The sequence below is a fragment of the Notechis scutatus genome, chromosome 6 (assembly GCF_049901735.1).
Source record: "Notechis scutatus isolate UNSWTSFEM ecotype Mainland chromosome 6, rNotScu1.2, whole genome shotgun sequence".
Lineage (NCBI taxonomy): Eukaryota > Metazoa > Chordata > Lepidosauria > Squamata > Elapidae > Notechis > Notechis scutatus.
The window spans coordinates 3,742,159-3,767,258 of record NC_142014.1 but is presented as its reverse complement, the minus strand read 5'-3'; the positions used below and the strand labels follow the sequence as shown (position 1 = coordinate 3,767,258).

General features: G+C 43.8%; 1 protein-coding gene across 2 annotated transcripts in view; it reads right to left on the bottom strand.

Annotated features, from left to right (window-relative positions):
- FRMD4A (FERM domain containing 4A) overlaps window positions 1-25,100 on the bottom strand; it is a 364,998-nt gene that overhangs the window by 280,301 nt on the left and 59,597 nt on the right. Inside the window, exon 1 of one of the 2 annotated variants that reach the window (XM_087969200.1) lies at window positions 13,371-13,568. The exons of the other annotated variant lie outside the window; for it this stretch is intronic. Coding sequence (XP_087825326.1) covers window positions 13,371-13,403 — 33 coding nt within the window. The 5' untranslated portion in view covers window positions 13,404-13,568. Of the gene's footprint in view, window positions 1-13,370; window positions 13,569-25,100 lie in introns of those variants that run through there. 2 annotated transcript variants of the gene reach the window in all.

The following is a 25,100-nucleotide window of genomic DNA, read 5'->3' as shown; positions in this document are numbered from 1 at the left end:
AGAGAAAGAGAAAGAGAAAGAGAAAGAGAAAGAGAAAGGTGGGGTGTTATTTTTTATTCTTTCCAACCCATCAGACTGTGGAAAAGGAATGCAACTAAATCTTTTGGAGAAGCCAGCAAAAGAACGCACAAGTTCAGAAATAAATTGGACCTCAAGGTTCCTTGATGCTAAGCATTCTTGCAGGTGTTGCATTACCCAACTAGGTAACATCATCAGTGCTAAAAGGAAGGGGGTGGGTCTCATTTTATCTACTAGTGGCTCGCTGAAATGTCTGAAAGGAAACAACCCAGCTCAGAGAGCATCAAAGACTTTGCAGTCCTCCTCCTCCTCCTCCTCCTCCTCCTCCTCCCCCCGCCCACAAACCCAACTCCCTTCAAGCACTGGTGATGTTACCCAGTTGGGTAATGAAATGTCTTCACGAAAACCACCAACCTCACAGACCAGCAAGGAACCACACAGACCTCCTCCTCTCCTCCACAAATCCTTCCCCCTTCTAGCACTGATGACGTTCCCTAGTAGGGTCGTGAAAGGTCTGCAAGGAAACCACCCAGCTCTGAGAGCACCCGAGGCCTTTCCTTTCAACCCTGAGCTGCAAATAGTCTCCCCGTATTGATCTGGATCAAGCCAGGGCCTGCAAAATAGTGATCATAATTAAAATGCTTCCAATCCATCCTTCTGGGAAAGATCATGGAGAGGCTGGGGAGGTTTCCATCCTGACTTGCTCTCCCTCCTCCTTCCCCCCAATTACGTGATTCTGAGCCAACATGCTCGCCCATCGATGCAACCTAAGGAAGACCAGAAACTCAGATGCACCCACAGAATGAGCCCATCCTAGTCTTCTCGTTGCCCAGAAGAACACGAGGAGATCTCTCATGGCTTCTGATGACGTGAGAATTCCAAAACAAAAACAAAAATAAAACATGCTCAGCAGGCTTGTTTTGTCCTGTCTTGTTTTTTTTGTTGACATTGTGCTGTTCTTGCCCAACTTTCTTAACAGAATAAAAAAATAACAAAGCTGGAAGGGACCTTGGAGGTCTTCTAGTCCAGCCCCCTGTTCAGTCCAGGAGATCCTAGACCATTCCAGACAAGTGGCTCTCCGGTCTCTTCTTAAAAACCTCCAGTGATGGAGCAGCCACAACTTCTGAAGGCAAATCATTCCGTTGATTGATTGTTACCACTGTCAGAAAATTTCTCCTTAGTTTGAGGTTGGATTTCTCCTTGATTAGTTTCCATCCATGGCTTCTAAATTACCTAGAAGAGAGAATCTAGGTCAAGGGTCTTCCAACTTGGCAAGTTTAAGACTGGTGGACTTCCAACTCCCAGGATTCCTGAGCTAACATGACTGGAGGAGGAGGAATTCTGGGAGTTGAAGTCCACAAGTCTTAAAGCTGCCAAGTTTGAAGACCCCTGATCTAGATTCTCTCTCCTTAATGATCTTGGAGATAGATTGTCTAGATTATCTCCAAGATCCAAAAGGATTTTTCAGATGAGTTTCCACCCTTCAAAATAGATGAGCCATTCATTATCATTACATAAGATCTGCCATGCAGTCACAGACAATGAATTTTTAAGAGGTTGCGTGTAAAAAGATGAGCAAAGGCACTTTGAGAAAGCCATGCACGATGTTCCCAAAGATCTTTAAATCCTCTAATGATTTTTTTTTTTTAAATATCAAAATAAAACCTTCAAGTTGAGCCAGATTCCTGGTGAGTCACAGACAAATCCATACAGTTTTCTTGGCAAGAGGGCAGGTATTTTGCCACCACTTTCTTTTTTTTTCCAGAGGCTGTTTTGATTTTCAAAATTCCCACCTGGGATATTTGGGCTACCTGGAAATTGCTAGGTAGTTGCCTTGGCATAATTTGATTTAGTTTGGTTTCATTTGTTTCTTCTGGGAAGTTTTCCCACCCTTCTCACTTGGTGACTGCCATGGAATTTCCCGGCAGTCTCCCACCCAGCTAATAACCAGATCCTACCTAGAGTAATTTCTTTGAGGCCAGCTATACTGCCAGCCCCTAGAATTGACTTGCAACCGGAATGTCTCCAGTAACGCTTCCAGTGTTTGTAGCTCCCTGATTTTTTAAATCTGGAAGAAACACTTCTCCTCATCCTCCATTCTCATCTACATTACGAAGCTTTTAAGGTATATAAACACATTAAGAGACATGTTTGTAAGGGCTTCTGTATCTAATGCAGTTCCACAGGTAGTCCAACACAGTGGTGGGATTCATTTTTTTTAATACCGGTTCCGTGGGCGTGGCTTGGTGGGCGCGGCAGGGAAGGATACTGCAAAATCCCCATTCCTTCCCCACTCCTGGGGGAAGGTTATTGCAGAATCCCCCTTCCCTCCTCACCCCACTGACCTGCTTTCCAGCTCCCTTCTCCTGGGCAGGGCAACCAAAGAAGACCCAGCCAATCAGCTGGGACTCAATGGGAGTCAGAGAAGAGATGGGGTTGGCGGGGCCAGTCAGAGGTGGGATTGGCCAATTCTTCAAATGACTCATAATTTCTGCTACCAGTTCTCCAGAACTGGTCCGAACCGGCTAAATAAATAGTTCATTTAGTGGCTGTCCAAAGTTACAACGGCCCTGAAAAAGGGGAGTTACAACCATTGTTCCAAGTTAAGACCTTTCCAGCATTCTGCATGGCCAGCTACCCCAAGAATCTGATCTTTGATCAGGTAAACAGAGGGATGCTACAAGAGTCGTAAGTGTGAACCAACGTTTCCCAAGTCCTTTTTTTTTAGGGCCTTTACAACTGGGAACGGTCACTAAACGAACTGTGGTAAGTTGAGGACCCAACAACCTCCATATTGGCCGTGGTCTTCTCAAGGTTGAGTTTCACTCATCCTGGGTTCTCTTTGAAGTCGTTGCCGCATTCATTTTCGCACAATGGGTTGTGTTTCTTTTGTTCCGGATCCTTAAAAGGCTACAATAATGTGAGAAAAGCAAAGCTTTGTCTGTCTGGGCTAGATGGCACCTTCTTTGTTGTTTTATCCATTGATCACAAACTGGAACTCAAGCCAAACAGATTATTTTCCAGTTCAAAGAATAGGGGAGAAGCGTAGTTCTCTCTCTCGCTTTCTCTTTGTATCCCAGTCTGACAAATGCATCAGGATGTCCCTGGTGTAGTGTGTAGTGTGTATTTCAAAACAACACACTGCAGACGTTCCCTTCAAAAGACTATATGAAAGTAACTGTTCTTATTTCTGACGCAAAAAAAAAAAGTTATTTAAAGGGGCAATTAAATTAAGAGGAAGATATGAAGGTGAGAATATGGGTCTTTGTAAGGGAAAGTTCAGAGGCCCAAGGGATGAAATGTTAAGGGGAGATGGGCTGAAATTTAACTTTTCCTGTATCTTTCATCAGCAAATATAAATAGGTTAGAAAAACCCACAGTTGTGTTTTTGACACGAGGTTAAAGAAGGAAACATTGCCATAATTTTTGTGCAAGGTGATCGCAATCTCGGCTGAATTTTTAAAAAAATAATTAAGCCACATTGAACCTGGTCATTGCTTGGGTGGAAAATCCCCAGGGGATCAAAGGATGGTTAGGCTGGAAAGTTTTGTTTTGTTTTTAAATCCTGACTCAAAACAGGGGCAAACTCTTTCACAGGGTTGTCCCAAGCAGTTCAGGGTAGGGATACTGATGTCACTTCCGTATCAAGCTTGATTTGAAAAGAATTTTTTATCCAGGGGCAGAAACTTGAGTACTTATCTAAGCATCTAGACTGTTGGAGCAGAAGGGAAGACCTTCCAAATATACTGGCAGGATGGGAGTCCCTGGTGCTCTCCCAGCTCGGGGTTTTCTTGCAGACCTTTCATTACCCAACTAGGTAACATCATCAGTGCTGGAAGGAAGGTGAGGTTGTTCTCATCTTATCTACTGGTAGCTTGTCAAAACATTTGCAAGCAAGCAACCAAGCTGAGAGAATAGTAAAATTTCACAGTCCTCCTCCTCCTCCTCCTCCTCCTCCTCCTCCTCCTCCTCCTCCTCCTCCTCCTCCTCCTCCTCCTCCTCCTCCTCTCCTTCTGCCCTATTTTGCAAATTCCCACTTCCTTCTAGCACTGATGATGTTACCTGGTTGGATAAAGGAATGTCTTCAAGAAAACCACCAAGCTCAGAGAGCACCAGGGACCCCACAGTTCTCCTCCTCTTCTTCCTCCTACCCCAAAGAGCACCAAGGACCCCTCAGTTGTCCTCTTCCTCTTCCTCCTCCCCTCCTCCTTCTGCCCTATTTTGCAAATTCCCACTTCCTTCTAACACTGATGTTACCTTCTAACACTAATGTTACCTAATTGGGTCATGAAAACATCTGCAAGAAAACCACCAAGCTCAGAGAGCTCCCAGGACCCCACAAGTCCAACCCTGAGCTCAAAATATTCTTTTTCATTGCTATAAGCAAGATATTTAACTGTAATGTTAAATATCTTGAAACCCCTGATGTTAAAGGGGTGTTGAGGTAATTCCCCGTTAGGAGAATGAGCGCATACAGGGAGACGTATTTGAGAGAAGTGTTTGAATGATACACACACAGTACACAGATACACTGTACAGTAAATGTAGGTTTTTACTTCCAGAAAGGCTTAAGCAAAGTCCAAAATAAGCAATCCAAAATCATTCACAGGTTAAATCAGTCAGTTTTTCAATCCAGGGATAATCCAAATATCAAATTCCAGTGTCAAAAACAGTTCAGTATCAGACTTACATTAAATCCAGTAATATCAGTCAATTAGAAGAAATGGAGCAACAGCAATACTTTCCAACAGAAGGAAACAGAGATACTCACTCAGACACACTCTCTTCTGAGACTAAGACTAAAACAATCCAGGTTTCTGGCTCCATCTTATGGCCGTTTGAGAAACCACACCCAATTGCAGTTTTTGCAATCTCTTAAAGACATAGTACTAAAATGTTTATTCTGGTTTATATATTTCTAACCCAAATACCTGTTAGGTGACTTATATTCCTAACAAGGGGGAAAATTACAAAGCCACCTAAACAGGATGACTGTTGCAAATCTACAAGGAAAGTGTGCCGATTCTTGCTTCTTCAGTTTTGGCTACCATCATATCGATGGAAAAATGAATCCTTAGAATAACTGAATTGGAACTTGGAAGGGACCTTTGAAGTCTTCTAGTCCAACCCCCTGCTCAGGCAGGATACCCTACACCACTTCAGGCAAATGGTTATCCAATCTTTCTTAAAAATGTCCAGTGCTGGAGCACCTAAATCTCTCCCATTATTCCTGAATTCTGTCTTGTATTTTCTAATGGCTAGGGTGGGGGTGAGAGAAGGGAGGGAAGGAGGGAGGGAGGGAGGGAGGGAGAAATATTAACCACTAGGCTTCAATTCTAATCATTTGGCGTTGCCTTCAGTTTTCTGGAAATTCGAGCATTTGTCTTGCCATCTGTTGAGTATTTGGGAAGGAATGCAAATGAGTTTAAAAATATACATTAAAGTTACTCTCCATATGGTTCTATAGAGAGAAATGTCAGCCTCCAACTCTCCTATCTTTTAATTTTGATCTCATTTAACTAAAGAAATGCAGATAGACCGGCACATTTGCAATATTATTTTTATGGTTGGTTGCACACTCAGCCAGATGTTTGCACTGAGTTGGAATTTTTATCCACCTATTGAGTCCTTTCCAGGGTCCTGGGATTATTATTTATTTTATGAGATTATTATTATTATTATTATTATTATTATTATTATTATTATTATTATTATTAATTATATTGAAACAATGTGAAATCACAGCTGCCAGCTCTTTAGCTGGCATTGGCCTTCATATGTATCGAAATCTTCCCAAGGACCTATTAGTTGCTTCTGAAGAATATTTTAAAAATGCCAACAATTTAGGGCCAATTCAAGCTTTATCCCAAGGATTGTTTCACTACTAATGATTCTTAAACAGTTGCCTGAAATTGTAAAAGACACAAATCACTCTCTCTTCTGGAGCACAGCACACCATGCTGCGTGTCCTTAAAAAAAAAAGGTTCTATTAACTATGATAGTAGAAGATTGTAATAAACAAAGAAATGTTTTCATGACACAATATTTTCTTTTAGACGGTGCTCTCAGTGCATAATGATAATCAATAACCAGAAAAGGTGCCACAGAAATTCTGCAAAAGAAAACTTTATTCCAAGTACTAAATCAATCTAATGAATCTCTATCTAGTTGTCTGTCTACCAGCCGTCCATCCATCCATCCATCCATCGTATCTATCTATCTATCTATCTATCTATCTATCTATCTATCTATCTATCTATCTATCTATCTATCTAATCTATCTACCTACCTACCTGTCAAACTACCTACTTACCTATCTTCAGTGGTGGGATTTGATTTTTTTTGCTACCAGTTCTGTGGGTGTGGCTTGGTGGGCGTGGCAGGGGAAGGATATACTGCAAATTCCCCCTTCCCTCCCCACCCCACTAACCTGCTTTCCAGCTCCGTTCTCCTGTGCAGGGCAACCAAAGAAGACCCAGCCAATGTAATCTATGTAATCTATCTACTCATCTATCTGCTCATCTTCCTACCTACCTACCTACCTACCTACCTACCTACCTATCTATCTATCTACTCATCTCTCGATTGATCAATGTATCTGGGGTTCATGCACACAGCTTAAACATTCATCATATATAAAAGTGTTTTTTTTTTTACACTTCCAGGTAGTCCTCGATTTACAATAGTTCATTTAGTGACCGTTCAAAGTTACAACAGCACTGAAAAAAGTGATTTATGACCGGTTTTCCGCACTTACGACTGTTGCTCCATCCCCGCAGTTACGTGATCAAAATTCAGACGCTTGCCAACTGATTCCTAGTTATGACAGTCTCAGTGTCCCCCTGGGGGTCACATGACTCCCCCTTTTGTGACCTTCTGACCAGCAAAGTCAACAGGGAAGCTGAATTCGCTAAACAACGGTAGCGACTCCCTTAACAGCTGGGTCAAGAAAGGTCGCAAAATGAATCCAAACTCCCTCCACAACGGATTCACTTCTTTTGGCCGTAAGTCGAAGACCAGCTGCAATCATGGCAGACCCTAATGGTGTCAGGTTTCCTGCCTGAGCAGGGAGTTGGACTAGAAGACCTCCCAAGGTCGCTTCCAACTCGGTGGTTCTATTCTATTCGAAGATGCCAAAGAGACTCTGGGGTACCTAAAGACCGCCTCTCTTGCAACACCCTCAATAAGACTGTGTCAATGTCTGAATTGCAAGAAATAATCCCAGGCAGGAAGGGAAATTTGTATGCCTGACAGATTCTTGGATGCAATTGTGTGTTGCTCCTCTTGATTCTCGTAAAATGCCTGCCACGATTGTCCCGAGTGCAGAATTCGTTCTGGACAAACCTTCACTAAAGCAGGTTATTAGTTATGCTTGAGTGGTGGGAGACGGCTGCTGAATCCCACCAGCCCTGCTTAAGGCAGGCATTTATGTATGAGGCTTGCCAACCACCCCAATTATACACCTTGTCATGCCCTTGTTGGAGGGGGAGATTGAGCAGCTGACTGGGAGTGGGAGTGTGGCTCCGGTGGCTGTGGAGGAAACAGGGGAATGGCACAGTCCGGCTGGGCATTCAGAGGAAGACCCAGGCCCACCCCCTCTTCATCCTAGGGCATGCAGGGAAGAATGCTGAAGGGAGCAACATGGTTTATGGGAGAGGAAAGGGCCCTGATCCCCTTCATGGGCTGCAGCTGGGAAGACTGTTTAAAAGGGCAAACTGCCCATGGCAAAGTTGCTGGAAGCAAAGCATGCATTTTCTTTGTTGAGGCTTATCTGTGTTTGGCATCCTCCCAACTGTGGCTGCTGTGTTATCTTTTGGAAGTCTGCAATTTATCATCCTGGCCTTTTGTGTTAATTACTTCAACGTGGTTTGTGTTGGCTTTTATTTTTAATTATCTTTACTTTGGGTTCGGACTGCATTTCTGCCCTGCGTAGACTGTTTTTGGAAGAGTTTGATCTCCAGCTGAGGATAATTGGACATTGGGGCCAAGTTGGAGGCACTAAAAGGAATTTATTCTACTTTTGTGACTCTGTTATTTTTGTGTCAAGCCCCGGGTCATCACACACCTGAGTCCAAAGAGACACATCTTTGACAGGTGGCTGTCCAGCCTCACTTCAACCCATCAAGGGAAGGAAGGAAGGGAGGGGAGGCCACCATGGGTGTTGGGTGATGCTACTGCCAGTTGGATCTCCTCATTTGAGCGTTCGTCATCCTGACCCTGAGCTACAACCTTCTTTCTTGTCGATTAATTACATTGTAATATTATTTCTCTGCTTTGCACTCCTGGGCCACTGAGAAGAGGGATGGGGATGTTCTAAGGGAGGACTTCCACATCTGTTCTCTGTGCTCCTTCAGACAAGGAGATCCAGTTGACAAAAGACAGGCGACCTTCTCAAGGAACTGAAAAGTTCAATCATGTTTCTCCTCAGGCATGTCTTCTCAAAGCCTACATTTTGCTAAATTTCGTATGGTGACTTCACAACTGCCTCGCTGGGGTAGTACATTGAGAACACTCTGTAGATGTTTGCTCGGTGCCTCCAAAGTCCGTTTTTTCAGCTGATCCGTACAGATCAGGGGTCTCCAAGTGTTGTGGTTCGCCGGCAGCAGGTGCAGATGGCTGAGGGCTCGGAGAGCGAGGATTCAGGTGAGGGGCCTGCGTGTGATGCAGGGATGGGGCCAGGACCATCAGGGAGTGGAATGCTACCTTTGGAGATGGTGGAGGCTGGCAGCAGTGAAGAAGAGGCCCCCGAGGAGCCTGTGCCCAGGGTGCATGCGTGCAGGGCTGCTCGTAGGAAAGAGCAGCTGCAGCAGCCTGGGCGACTCGGGAGTAAGGCTGCAAGGTGATGGCTCCTCCCTCAAGAGATAAAAGCCAGCTGAGAAAACGGAGTTCTTTGCAGGAAGCAAAGAAGTTTTTGCACTCAAGCCTTGTGGACGTTCGGACGCTCTTAGTTTGTGTTTGGAGACTCTTTGTGTTTGGAATATTTCTTGGCAACTTTATCTAGTGTTCTTGGCAGCCTTGCACCACCTTGGCAAAGCTCGTTCTTATCAGAGACAATGACTTTGAAAGAGCCTTTTAACCGGGAAGAAAAGAATCATTAAAAGGTTTCGCTGTTATCTCCGTCTGGTGTTTGTTTCCTTGGAACAAGGTTTGGGTCAGAACACCAACCTTGGCCACTTGAAGACTTGTGGACTTCAACTTCCAGAATTCCTCAGCCAACGAAGCTCTTCAAGTGGCCAAGGTTGGAGACCCCTATTAGAGATGGTAGCAGAAATCATTGGCATATGCCCTTTAACCACAACAACACAACAACAAAAATCTATACAACAGCTTTCTGCCTGGACTGATTCCTTCCCCACTTGAGCTCTCTTCCTTTGTGTGAGTCAGAGCAGCCCTCAAGGACACCCCAAGTAGTTCCAATATTATATATTTAATGCAGGTCATAATTTTCAACGATAACCAGATGGCCAATCAGACCTCCTACTAATTTGCCTCAGGCCACCATTTTGAGGGAAGGGATAAATATCTTTAACCCTGGAAACTATCAACCAACCGGCACTGTTGGGATTTCAAGCGTCCAGGGGAAAACACACACGCAGATACACACATACACACACGTATGGCAGCAGTATTTAAAATATGCAACTGTGGGGGGAGGGATATATATTAAAGCCCTGTATAAAAACAGTTCTGTGTCTTCATAAGACGTAACCTCAGCCAAGGGTAGCTCAGCAAGTTGAACTCCCTCGAAATGGGTGGATGGGAGAATGCCGGAAGGGCTCCAAACACAAGAAGAACAAGGAATAGAACAATTTAAATACATACATACCATACATACATACATACATACCATACATACATACATACATACATACATACATACATACATACATACATTTGTTTTCTTAAGTTTTCACGGGTATTTATATATATGGTATTCAGCTTTGTTCGGGTATTTTCCCACGTCATTATAGTTGTGCTTTTAAAGTTGTATCAACATTTCGCCAGAATCTCATCTGCTATCATCAGGCTTCTGTATTGTGTTCGTCTGTGAGTGGGAAAATACATATATATACATACATACATACATACATACATACATACATACATACATACATACATACATATAAACACACACACACATATAAACACACACACACATATACATATACATATACATATACATCATATACATATACATATACATATACATTATATACATATACATATACATATACATATACATATACATCATATACATATACATATACATCATATACATATACATATACATATACATCATATACATATACATCATATACATATACATATACATATACATCATATACATATACATATACATATACATATACATATACATATACGTATACGTATACGTATACGTATACGTATACGTATACGTATACATATACATATACATATACATATACATATACATATACATATATATATATATATATATATATATATATATATATATATATATATATATATATATATATATATATATATCTTATTGGGTGCTTAAGTTTTCAGGCAACCCCTTCCTGGCATCCGAGCCCCAGTTTTAGAGAAACTGGAAATGCAATCCTTCTCATTTCCCTGGCACGCCGTTCCTTGCTGTCATTAACGCTTTCTATTAAAATGGCATGAAAAGAGTTGGTTCATTTGCCTAGCGAAGGGTGGGGAAATCTCTTCCTTCTGTAATTGCCTTTCAGATGGTGGAGAAAAATATCCACATTTCCTCTCTTTGCTTTCCATAAGACCCCGTCAACATAAGTGTGTGAGTTTAATCGCCCACAAATCAACAAAGCCATTTTTATTGCAATAGCTCAGGATATGGTTCCCTCTTTTTTTTAAATAGCCATCCTGATAGCGCCTTGCCTACCGAGGCATCCCATTGTGACAATCCTCTACAACAATGGCAACCACGGAGGCTGTGCATTTTTATTTGTCTCCCTTCCAGCTCTTCAAACCAGAAGACACCAGAAATCAGGATGTGTCCAAAGCTCTTGAGCAAATGCAGAGTGTATTTGCCCTCTCCTCCCTGAATAGCTGCAGGATATCTGGGATAAGGAACATATTTTTCTTCCTTTTCCGCTCATACTAATTATCTTCTGGCTGTCCCTGGGGTAGGAGAGAAGTCTAAGAAATAAATGTAAATTTGAAATGATGTCCAGCAGGCATTTGGATCATCAAAGGCTGGTCTTCTCTTCTTCCCAGATCCTCCTTCAACCTCAACTTACTCTTCCATTCTCCCAGTAACCCAATCTACATTCCTTCACCTTCCTTTTATCTATCTACACCAATCCTTTTCTCTTCCTTTCATCCCTGTCTTTTTCTTTTGCAAAAGAAAGGCTTGTGCGACTTGGGGTTGACCCATTTCTGGAGTGAGCAAAGGGTTAGGGTTGAACCTAAGAACTGATGAAAAGGGCCCCATGGACTCAAGGGGAGAGAATCCACTGGTTGTGACCCTCTGGAAAAGTGAGGGGGGGGATTGGACAGGGAAAGTCTCTCTTCAGTGGATGGTTAGATGGTCCTTGACTTGGTTTGGAAGGTAGGACCATGGAGAAGAGGTCCTTCGATAGCAGACAGAGAGGGTCTCCCTGCCTTTATCCTCACTTGGATACTTCGCACCCCAAGGGTTGACTTGCTTTGGAGAACTGGTGGTCCATGGGGTCTCTCGCCTACCCAAGCATGGTGGGACCAAAGGTCATCTAAGGCTAGATTGCTGTCAATGTGCAAAGGGGAGCCCAGCACCTGGTCTTAGAGGGAAGAGGCAGTAGGCTAGCCCAGGGGTCTCCAACCTTGGCAACTTTAAGAACTGTGGACTTCAACTCCCAGAATTCCTCAGCCAGCTTTGCTGGCTGAGGAATTCTGGGAGTTGACGTCCACAGGTCTTAAAGTTGCCAAGGTGGAGACCCTGGGCTAGACAATGGGGATTACAACACTGAACTTCACCTGGAAAGAGTAATCAATCACAGACCATGTTTCTCGGTCTCAGAAATGGTCGGAGAACAACCAAAAGACAAACCAAAAGCCACCGTGGGCACGTCGCCTGCCTTTATTTATTACTGCATTTACTGCCTGCGTTTATTCGCGATCCAGAAAAGCGGACGATTTCAAACTTGGAAGCTTCTTTCAAGTCTCCCCCCCGGACTCCTGCGGGACTCTGAACGGTTCCCTCCCAGCCCTGAAACCACCTACGAGGGACGAACAAGGAAGCAACACAACCTAGCTGTAGTTCCTGGAAGACCCACAACCTCAACAAAGAGAGAAGAGGCGAAACCGATGGGGCCACAATGAACGCGGGGAGCTTCCTGTCACTCACTCATCACAAACTTTGCAAGAATGCGAGCCCGACAACAGGATCCTCGCGCCCTTGGGCTTCATGCGCTGACAGGCACACGAGGGTTGTCGAATGCAAATCCAAACACGATCCTTAACTTCAGTTAAGCAACCTCCTCTCTCTCTCTCTCTTTCTCTCTCTCTTTCTCTTTCTCTTTCTGTCTCTTTCTCCCTCCCTCCCTCTGCCTCCCTTCCTCCCTCTCTCTCTTTCCCTCCCTCCTTCTCTCCCCCTCCTTCTCTCCCCCTCCCTCCCTCTGCCTCCCTCCTTCTCTCTCTCTCTCTTTCTCTCTCCTTCTATTCCCTCCCCTCCCCCTTTCTTTCTCTCCCTTCTTCTCTTCCCCTCCCTCTCCCTCCCCCTCTGCGCCCCCTCTGTTTTCTTAAACCCAGCGCCTCCACGAGTGACATAGCCATCACTAGCCTGTCTCGCTCTTGGGGGGGGCGGGGGGGGGCTCAAGAAAAGGGGAGCCCCTTGTCACCCCGAAGGCTTTCCGGAAAGGCAGGAATGAATGATGGTCCTCCCCGCTGATTCCTTTGCAATTTGTTTCTGGGGGTTGGGGAGTGGGCACGGGAAATGCTGCCGCTTCCCCCGTTCCTTCCTTTTTTCCCCCCTTTTTCTTTCTCTTCTGAAAGCCCGGCGCGCAGCTCTAGCTACTCTTTGAACCGAACAGCTCCCTCCGTGGTCTCTCTTTCTCCTCCACGCACCTCACACAAAGCGGCGCTTGCTGCCTGGAAATTAAAAGTATGTGTCTACGGGGCGGGGGGGGGGGACAAAGACACACACACACACGCACACCTCGGAAGCAGAAAAGGAGAGAAGGAAAGGAAAGAGGGAGAAAGAATTTTTTTTTTTCCTGCACCGAAAGCGGAGAAAAGCGCAAAAACAAAAAAAAACCTGAAAGTGAGCCGGGAACCAACCCCCGCTTGCTGGGCTCTTCCCAGGACCGCAAAGGCAGCGGAGGCGAGCCCGAAGAACCGGGTTTCCTTACCTTGGTCCTCATGGGAGAAAGGAGCCCTTCCATTTTGCCTTCCTCTTCATGCCCCTTCTCTCTTCTCCCCTTCAACTTGGTCCCTCTTGGTGCGCCTGCAAGTAGTAGCCCATCCAAGGGGAAAGCCCCGCTCAGCGCGCAGCCATGGATCCCCTTTCAAAGGAACGGCCGCCCACCTGCTCCCTCTCCAAGCCCCCCACTCGAGGGAAGCGGCGCTGGTTCTCCAGGAGCCTCCCTGCCACTCACTCACTCACGCACACGCACACACACACTTACACACCCTCCTTCCCTCCCACTCGCTGGCTGCATAATGCGCCTGCAGCTCCGTACCAGCCTTTCCTGGCGAGCTCTCCTTCCGTGCGCGCAACATACTCGGCTCCAGAAGGGGGGAAACCGCCGGAGCCCCAAAAGCAGAGAGTGGAGACAGCCACCGGCCTCGCCCGGAAAGAAGAAGAGAGGAGCCTTGCCTCTGAGCATACAGAGAATGCAAATTCTCGCTCGCAGCAAATTCGTGAGGACCCACCTCTAACTGAACAATCACTTGCTCCTAAATCTTTGTGTCTCCTTTTGCTTGGAAGGACGGCACTGGTTGCCTATAAAACAAAAATGAGTCCATCTGAGGGGTCTGTTTTCTTGCAGATATTTCATGACCCAGCTAGGTAACACTACCAGTGCTAGAAGGGAGAGGGGTTTTCGAGGAGGAGGAGGAGGAGGAGGAGGAGGAGGAGGAGGAGGAGGAGGAAGAGGAAGAGGAAGAGGAAGAGGAAGAGGAAGAGAACTGGGCTCCTTGGTGCTCTCTGAGCTTGGTTGCTTTCTTGCAGACGTTTCATTGCCCAGCTAGATAACATCATCAGTGCTGGAAGGAAGGGGAGGCTGTTCTCATCTTATCTACCGGTAGCTTGTCGAAAGGTAATAGCTACATGCTACGCAAAAGAGACAATCGGCAAAACAAAAAGAAAACAAAAAGGCCAAACTGACCCCCCACCAGCAATAAAACACCCCAGATGAGGATAGATGAACTCCAAGATTGACATCAAACTAACAAGCAAGTAAGCAATACTCTATTCAAGGAACTGCTGAACAAGCCAACAGTTAAGGAGCCCAACTAAGACAGTCCCCACCACCTACAGGGCAAGGCACTGGATAGAATATCAACTGGGAACAAACATCTGCAAGGAAGCGCAGAGAGCACCAAGGATCCCCCTCCTCCTCCCCCCCTCCTCCCTGCAAACCCCACTTCCTTCTAGCACTGATGATGTTCCCTAGTTAGGTCATGAAACGTCTGCGGGGAAAATAACCAAAGTCCAAGAGCATCATAGACCCTACAGTCCTCCTCTTCCTCCTCCCTCCTCCTCTTCCTCCTCCTCTTCCTCCTCCTCCTCCCAACCACCCCTCCTTTCTAGCATTGAAGATGTTACCTGGTTTGGGTCATGAAACACCTGCAAGAAAGCAACCAAGCTCAAAGAGTCCCAAGGAGCCCACATTCCAACCCTAAGCTACAAATAATCTCCTTTATTGATAGCCCATTATCTTACCTGTTTAAGAATACAGGTAATAGCTATTCATCAAGCAGAGGATGGTGAGGTTTGGCAGTTCCTGGTTACACACTGCCCCAAGGTGGTTAGTGCGATCACCATGATAAGAGCTGTTAACTGCATATCTACCGCCCTGGAGTTAAGGTTATGGAAATGAATAGGACTTGCCAGAAGGAAGGGAGTGTATCTCAAAATTCGTTCCTTTGGGCCAAGGAATCGTTTTGTGGATGAAGGAGGAGGAGAGGGGTAACAGGTATCTAGCAGTAAGAATGGGGTGGCCTAAAAGCTGACCGAGAGTTATTTAACACGGGCCCAAATGGAACCTTCCTTGCTCGTATATTTCCTTCTCAGAGTGCCTGGAAGGGTTTGTAGAGCCAGAAAATTGGGGTATACTTTCAGCAAGGAACACAATTCTGGGCAGAGGATATATTGAGGACTCCTCAACGTAGAACCACATAGAACATAGAGTTGGAAGGGACCTTGGAGGTCTTCTAGTCCAGCCCCCTGCTCCAGCAGGAGACCGTAGACCATTTCAGACAAATGGATGACCAGTCTCTTCCTAAGAGCCTCCAGGGATGGAGCTCCCACAACTTCTGAAGGCAAGTTCTTCTACTGGCTAATTGTTCTCATTTTTAGGAAGTTTCTCCTTAATTCCAGGTTGCTTCTTTCCTTGATTGGTTGCCACCCATTGCTTCTTCTCCTGCCTTCTGGTGCTTTGGAGAATAGCTTGAGCCCCTCTTCTTTGGGGCAGCTCCTCAAATACTGGGAGACGGCTATCGTGTCGTCTCTGGTCCTCCTTTCCTCCAGACTGAAAATTTGCTATTTTCCAATCTTTTTCTTTTTGTATTTTTGCACAGGCCAGGAGAAAGTTTGGTTTACTTGGCTCCACACATATTTCCAATGTTGGGTTTTACAGCCATTGGCCCCACAGTGTGCCAACTGCATCCATCGCCAAAGGACTTTCCCATCTTAAAAGCATGCTTTGCAGTAAACAAGCCAGGTTGAACTAACTTCTACTTATCTTCCAGTTTAGATACACAGGACTGAAGTAGGCAACAGTTTGAGGACTAGTGGTATAAGGGAAAAGCCCCTTCTGAGGGGGTTAGAAAGATGAAAACTTTTGAGATCCATCTGAGTATAAATTCTGAACTTTATTCCAGTAACTTTTTGTTATCTTATGTGGTTCCTTATCTTGGAATAAAGATATCATTTCTAGCCGTGTTAATCTTTGTAGAGGGGATAAGCCTCTCACCCAATTAACACTGTCACTTTATCTGATTGAAAGCTTATTAAAAAATTACTGAAAATTATACAGTGAGATGTAAGTACATAATGATTAAGAGCAGGGGCACTAAATCAGAAAAATCCCACATTAAACCCTGAACTCTAAACTGGCAGAAAGTTGGATTGACTTTCAAGAGTCGCTGTGAGATGAAGATAACTGATGGACACCATCGAGGATTTATAAAGTTTAATAAATATATAAATACAGGTGGTGTAGCTTGATTAAGATCACCATTGGCAAAGCACTGTCTAAATACTAGAAACATTTCAGGGAATTTACAGTTCTACTCTGATATAGATTGATTCAACCAAGAAATAAGGAGAAATTTTCGGACAGGGAGAACAATCCACTGATGGAACAAGAAGTTGCTTTCAAATGTTGTGGGAGCTTCATTACAATCTCTTTGAAGAAGAGATTGGACTACCATTTGGCAGAAATGGTGTAGGGTCTGCTTGGGTGGTGGGTTGGACTAGGTGACCTACAAGGTCCTTCCAACTCTGTTAATCTGTAAAACAAGTCATTGGGATAACATTTCTGCAAAGTTTTATTGTGCTATTGGCCAGATTTTTAAGACTCTTCTTCTAGGATTCTTGAGAAAGAAACCGTAAATTCCCTGAAATGTTTCTAATATTTAGACAGTGCTTTGCCAATGGTGATATTAATCAAGCTACACCACCCGTATTTATATATTTATTAAACTTTATAAATCCCCTACGGTGTCCATCAGTTATCTTCATCTCACAGCGACTCTTGAAAGTGGCCAAGGTTGGCCAAGGACTCTTGAAAGTGGCCAAGACCCCTGATATAGATTGGAAAAAGATCAAAAGTAATAGCCTTAAAAGAAAATATTTCAGGAATGCTAGATGGAATATAGATAGATAGATCTCTGCCCAACTCAAAGCAAACACCAATCTCTCTAGAATATAATTAGTGCATCTTGAAATCCTCCGACTCATTTACATGAAAGAGGGCTTGACTGATTTGAGTATTTCAGATTAGCCAGACTTGTCAAGGCAGCCAAGTCCCTCACAGAGAACCAGTAGCTAATCAAAATTGTCTCTTCCCAGTCAGAGAACTATTTAACATGGGACACGTTGCCTAATTGGATAAAAAAACAAATAGAAGCAAAGATTAGTGTTAAATAAGGAAAGAAGATCAACAAAACACATATATACAGAGATAGGGGAAGACGTAAGAATAAACAGTGTAAAAAAGTATATTTATAAACTGTACATGAATATAATATGAAGTACATCAAGTGAGGATTGTAATGATATATCATGGCAGAAGATAATAGAGATAATTTGGAGGCATAATATCATAGAAGCAGAGATTAGTGTTAGTTTAACAATATACATATATACAGTGATAGAATAAACAGTGTAAGAAACTGCACTGCTGCATTATTGAACTGTACAAGAACATAGTATGAAGTGCATAAAGTGAGAATTGCAATGGTAGAAATAAGCAAGTAATAGTGACAAATTGGATCTATAACATGATGGGGAGAGTATATTGTATGATAGACTTAATTAGGATGTATAACATGATGAGAAAAAAAGAGAGATGTAACCAGTACACAAAGACATTGTATAATTGGAACGGTTATGTATATTAAAGAAAAATGTACAATAAAACATATGTATGTGGAGGGAGGGAGGGAGGGAGGGAGGGAGGGAGGGAGGGAGAGAGGGGGGGGGAGAGAGAGAGAGAGATGCTGTCTCTTCCCAGCTAGTAGGCAAGTAGTTAAGCTCTCTTAACTAATCAGAACGCTTCTATTGGGTCAGAAAGGAAGGCTTCACCCTGCTTTCATCCATTGACACCTCCCCCTTTAAAAAAAGAACCCCTCCCTCAATAAAGCTGATTACATATCTGTCATCTTCTCCCCAGGGTGGCATAACCCTTGGCAAGGTAAAAGTGGACCTCTACATGGAGATTTGAGACCTCAACCCTGCAGCAGGAGACTAAGAGATGGAATGACTATGGTATTCCATGGCCAGAACAGACCACCCAATGTAAGAGAGGACAATTGAAAAGAAGGACTGATCACAGTCTTCCAATATTTGAGGGTCTGTCACAGAGAAGACTCCTTCGTGGATTACTGCCTTGTCATGGCGAATAGATAGAGAAGAAATAGGGGTAGGGACAGATTTTATTTTCCTGAGCTCCAAGATCACCCCAGATGGGGACTGCAGCCAAGAAATCAAAAGTCGCTTGCTCCTGGGGAGGAAAGCTATGGCAAATCTAGACAGCACGCTAAAAAGCAGAGTCATCCCAAGTGCATAGAGTCAAGGCTGTGGTTTTCCCAGTTGCAATGTATGACTGGGAAAGTTGGACCCTAAGGAAGGTTGAGCTCCTAAGAATGGAGGCCTTTGAACTCTGGGGCTGGAGGAGACTCCTGCGAGTCCCTTGAACTGCAAGGCCATCCAACCGGTCAGTCCTAGAGGAGATCAACCCTGACTGCTCTTTAGAAGGCCAGGTCTTGAAGATGAAACTCAAAGGCTTTGTGGCCACCTCATGAGAAGGAAGAAGGACTCCCTGGAGAAGAGCCTAATGTTGGGAAAGATGGAGGGCCAAAGAAGAAGAAGAAGGGGACGGCAGAGAAGGAGGTGGCTGGATGGAGTCACGGAAGCAGACGGCGTGAGCTTCAAGGGACTCCAGAAGGTGGTAGGGGACAGGAAGGCCTGGAGGAACATTGTCCATGGGGTCGCGATGGGTCGGACACGACTTCGCAACTAACAACAACACAGAGAAGAAGGGGTCCACAAGACAAGAAACAACGGATGGAAACTCATCCAGGAAAGAAGCAACTTGGAATTAAGGAGAAACTTCCTAACAGTGAGGACAATTAACCAGTGGAACGGCTTGCCACCAGAAGTTGTGGGTGTTTCTTCACTGGAGGCTTTCAAGAATAGACTGGACAGCCATTTGTGTGAAATGGTTTAGAGTCAACAGAAAATTTGGGCTCAGTTGTAGTTGTAAGTCAAGGTCTACCTGTACAGTCCTTGTATATCTGAGATAGAAATTCAAGGGAGGTGGAGAGATCTGTGAATTAAACTCCGTCCTTTAATACGGAGTACAGCTTGGCCCTAATAGCAGCATGAGTCTGCCCCTTATTCCAAGCAGCAGGCTTAATTTGCACCATGCAGGCACGCTGTTAATCAGAATTTTATTTTATTTATGAGTTTATTCTCTCGGTCTATCCCCCGATCTCAAAGGAGGGGTTCTGGGCGGTGAAGGATCAAAATCCAGGACAATGGGACGGGTGTTGGCGAATGCAACCACCACGAGGTCATGTGGCTCCCCTCCCCTCCCCCACCCCCTTCTAATGGATGTCCATGGATGAGCGACAAGAAGATAATCACTTTTGTCAAATAGCCCCCAGGCAGAATAAGCCAGTCTAAGCCTGGGTCAGAGGGGAGTGTTATCCTGGTAGGTCAAGCCATTCGGCCTCATTCCGACTGCTCTTAGCCTCAGTGCTCTTAGGAAGAGGGTGGAGGGTGATTTGTATAAACACAGGGGGGGGGTTTCACGCCCTTCCTCAGTGTTGGTGAGCTGTTGAGGCTTCCTCCCTGTGCATCTTCCATGTCCACCGCGCCATCTTCCCACCCCAAAGCCTTAAGATAGAAATTCAAAGTGACAATAAAGTTATTATTCTCTTCCCTTCTATTCTTTCTAATTCTTCTATTTCTCTTCTCTTCTATTTCTCTTCTCTCTTCTCTTCTATTTCTATTATTTCTAATTCTAATTTGATTCTATTCCTTCCCTTTTCTTTCTTATTCTCTTCTATTTCTCTTCCCTTCCCTTCTATTCTATTCTATTCTTTTCTATTTCTCTTCTCTTCTATTCCTTCTCTTTTCTCTTATTCTCTTTTATTTCTCTACTGTTCTGTTCTGTTCTGTTCTATTCTATTCTATTTGATTCTATTCTATTCCATTCTATTCCATTCCATTCCATTCCATTCCTTTCCGTTCCATTCCATTCCATTCCATTCCTATATCCTATCCTATCCTATCCTATCCTATTCTATTCTATTCCATTCCTATATCCTATCCTATCCTATCCTATCCTATCCTATCCCATTCCATTCCATTCCTATATCCTATATCCTATATCCTATATCCTATATCCTATATCCTATATCCTATATCCTATATCCTATTCTATTCTATTCTATTCTATTCTATTCTATTCTATTCTATTCTATTCTATTCCATTCCATTCCATTCCATTCCATTCCTATATCCTATTCTTTCCTATTCTTTCCTGTTCTATTCTATTCTATTCTATTCTATTCTATTCTATTCTATTCTATTCTATTCTATTCTATTCTATTCTATTCTATTCTATTCTATTCTATTCTATTCTATTCCCACCTGCCACAAGTTACAAAAGCAATGTAAGTAACCACCTTGATTTTAATCGAATAACAGAATAACAGAGTTGGAAGGGACCTTGGAGGTCTTCTAGTCCAACCCCTTGCTCCAGCAGGAGGCCCTATGCCATTTCAGACAAAGCGTTGTCCAATCTCTTCTTAAAATCATCTTAAATCTCTTCTTAGACGCTCCTTTTGGCGAGCTTATTTTGCCTTTTGTGCTTAAAGGGACTTGTAATCAGGGCCGAACGCTCCACTCTCATGATTTACTCTCTGGTAACCAGATAGCCCGTGGAGGATACGACACAATGCTCCCACCCAAGAGCTCAGGCATTCACTGATGGCTGAGCACAAAAACCACGTTGTTCTGCTGGGCTGCAAATGAATGTGATTCACGCTGAAATTCAAGAGAAGTTCTCAGATGCTGCAGAGATTTCCCTCACCCAACCTGGTTGATTCAAGGTCCCTTTCGCCTTCTGCAAATATTGTGTTGGTTTGGTTTATTTCTTTTTCCCCAGGGCTCTAAGTTGGCTTACGTGGCAACCCCCTTTTATCCCCACAACCAGATTCCCCATCTGGTGGTGTGGGTTGAGTGGAGAGAGATAAGGACTAGCCCAGAGTCACCCAGGGTTTCCCCATTGTTGAGGACGGGCCCCTGAGATGTGTGAATTGGCAACAATGGAAGTCATAATCCAGGGCTCATCAAACTTGGCAACTTTATGACTTGTGGATTTCAACTCCCAGAATTCCCCACTTGGCTGGGGAGTTCTGGGAGTTGGTTCACCAGTCTAAAAGTTGCCAAGGTGGGAGATCCTTGTCATAACCCAATAATATGCAGGTCACCGGTTCCAATTGGACCAAGACCCAAGGAGACTGTTGACTCGGAGTAGGTAAATTTGAAACTAACTTTTTAATGTTCTACTTCGGGAATAAGCTACTTTTTAGGAAAAGGGCATTTGGGGGACTTTGGAACCATGTGGAGGGCAAGCTCAGAAAGGAATTCCCATGGGACATGCCTATTTACACTACTGGGCATGAGTAAATATAAAATAGATAATAAAGGAAGAATATTTGGAGCTCAGGCTTGGAATGAGTGGTGCTTGGTAGCAGCAAACCCTACTCCCTTCTAGCACTGATGATGTACCCTAGTTGGGTGATAAAACATTTGCAAGAAAACAATCAAGCTTAAAGAGCACCAAGGACCCCCAATCTTCCTTCTCCTCCTTTTCTTCCTCCTCCTCTTCTTCTTCCTTCTCCTCTTCCTCCTCCTCCTCTTCTTCCTCTTCTTCTTCCTCCTCTTCATCCTCCTCCTCCTCTTCTTCCTTTTCCTCCTTTTCCTCCTCCCTCCTCCTCCTCCTCTTTTTCCTCCTCCTCTTCCTCCTGCCTCCTCCTGTTCCTTTTCCTCCTCCTCTTCCTCCTCCAATCCCCAGTCCCTTCCAGCACTGATGATATACCCTAGCTGGATAATGAAACGTCTGCAAGAAAGCCACCAAGCTCAGAGAGCGCCAAGGATCCCTCATGTCAAATAGCCATTTACTGGACAGCCAAGGTCAAAGACCCAACTACAAAGAAGCAAAGGGTTTTGCAGCAGGGAGTTGGGGCCCACTCATCTTCAAGGGCTCCAGGCCGAGAGCCATTCAGCAGACCTCAGAATCTAGCCTCAAGCTTTAAGCATCTGCAGAATGCTTTTGGCCTCCCCGGTTCATGCTATTATCCAGCAGCAACTTTACCCAAAGGATGCCAGAGAAGTTGGAGAGATACTGAGATGTTCTCAGAGGACCCAGGTGTGTCCTGCTGGTGGCTGCAGGTTTGACCGAAGGACCAAAGGCTCCTACAGCTGGTTGAGAGAAGAAGAGCAGGAGAGAGAGGAGGAGGAAGAGGAGGAGGAGAAGACTTCCAAAGAGGGGAGACAACCATTTTGCATTGGCAATTCCTCATCCCTGGTCATGGCTGGCATAGAAGGACCCCTTGTAGCCCCTCCTGATCTCCGTCGGTTTTGCTGAGGACAAAATCCACCAGCTTTCTGCTGCTGTGCCCCCATTTTTGTATCTCCACAGCTTTCGACAGTCACGTGAGGCTGGCAGATTATCAGCTGAACAAAAGGTAGCATCCAAAGGTTGCCATAGAGACCGGCTGGCAGCCGGGGAATATCTCCAGCATTAGGCAGAGATAAAGGGGCCGGCCCCTCCCTCGCCATTGTGATCTGGAAATCTTTTATTTCACAGCACCGGTAGACATATCGATGTCCGATTTACCTTCCATGCAGGGGTGTTTCATTCTTCCCTCCCGCAAAATCTCAGTGGAACGGCCTCTGCACTCTGGAAATAGGAAAGAGCAGTTCCAATCATGTCCCTCCCACCACCGCTAATTTTTCATTCTGGCTCCCCCTCCTAAAATTATCATCCCATCTGCTCTGTCCCACCTAAGGCCAGCCAGCAATTGGGCACCACGGAACAAAAGCCAGAAGAAGAAGAAGAAGAAGAAGAAGAAGAAGAAGAAGAAGAAGAAGAAGAAGAAGAAGAAGAAGAAGAAGATTATTATTATTATTATTATTATTATTATTATTATTATTATTATTATTATTATTATTATTATTATTATTATTATTATTATTATTATTATTATTATTATTATTATAGAAATTTAGCAGGGGTGGAAAGACCAATGCATATTGATCTCACCCACCCTGCTGAAAATTCGCTCAATTCTTTAGTTGCACAGTTTTTTATGCACATCTATTGGTGTTTTTTAGACTTGGCCGCTGCAAGATTGGTGGACTTTGGCTCCCAGAATCCCTGCTGGCTGGGGAATTCTGGGAGTTGAAGTCCCCATGTCTTCAAGCCACCAAGATTGAGAAACATTGATTTACTGTACATAATCACGGGCATCATTTTATGTACTTGTTAGATTTCTCCCCATTTTTTTTGTTTTTGCCCTAAAAGAGCATACAGATTCTTCCCAAATATCATTAGCTACGTGTGCAAAGAGCTGTTGAACTAGAATAAGCCGAGGAGAAAATTCCATAATCCATATTTTAGATAGCTGAGTTTTTTATCAGTAGTGGGATGTTAAATACGGGTTTGCCCCAACCGATCCACACCGGCTGAATCCCACCCCTGCTTTGGATTCATTTTTGTAATATCTAACTCCCCCGAGGTTGCACCATCGTAGTTCTCCAGCTAAACATACATTCACAGCGTGCATTTTTAAACATGGGATATGTTTTATCAATGGTTAGATAAAAGGAGTTGAAATTAGAAGATGAAAGATTACTGATATATACATATATATACTGATATATACTGATTTATACAAATAAATGATGTAAGAATTTAATTACATATAAGCAAACATTAGTACTATTATTATGGTTGTTATCATTGTTGTTATTATTATCACTACTAGTATTTGATTATTATTTTGTTATAAGCCAATTGATCCAGACAATACACTGTTCAATAAGCATTGATGCATTTTAAAGAAGAAAAAAAATGTATAAATAAAATTCCAAAAAACCCTCCAAATTTATCTTCTTATTGGATTACGTAACTGTTCATCACAAAAAGCTAAGCGGTAGGGTAGAAATTTGGCACTTGGAAGATCACCAGCAAATAATCACCTAGAGTAGGGAGTTAAAAAAAAATAAAAAAAATCTTCCAAAATTCCTTACTGCTTTCAAGAAAGCTACAGGAATGTATGCCGTAAAATCTGGGGTGATTTTCTTTCACTGCCATATAGTTATGGATTCTAACCGTGGCAAGAGGAGGCATATTGTAAAGGACTTCATAAAGAAACAAATAAAATTATCTTGTTAGGTTCCACCTTCCTGTTGCTTTGTCAAATAATCCTGAGTAATGTCCACATCTATATACATAAAAGCAAAATTCCACTCGTCACAAAATCTCCAGAACCGTAAAGCCTACAAACTTGAAATTTGGCCCATAGGTTCCTCTTGGCTTCTAGGGGCTCACTAAGAAAGGATTTTTCCAAATGCCCATCAGAGCATTAATATCTCGTATATTATTATTTTTATTAACACGCTCTGATGCTAAGGAGTTCTACTCCCCCTCCCCACCTGGAAAGAAATCTCTTCCAAAGGCAAAACACAAGCAGAGGAGAGGAGTTTCCGTTTCAGTTTCACAGCACCAAGCATCTTTAGTACAGAACAGTTGAGCTAAGCCACGCCTAGGCTCCTTGCTGTCTCCTTCTTGCTCACACAGCAAATACTCTTTCAGTTTCCAAACAGCCCTCAACTCTCTCACACACGGACAGGACGCTAGCCAGGTGAATACCGATGGATGCTGGTAGGCAGAGGCACAATTTTTATTTTCTTCCCCAAAAACTAAGCCCGACCACATAATTTCGTAGCGAAGCCCAGGTATCAAGCTAGTTCTGTATAAAGCTGGGTACTGCACATTAACCATTACTTAAAAACTGTTGACGCTGTTAAATAATAAAAAGTAAATTATCCAGGATCGTGTCTGATTAATGCCTTGCTTTTGCAAAATAATTGCAGATAAATCTTAAGTGCCAAT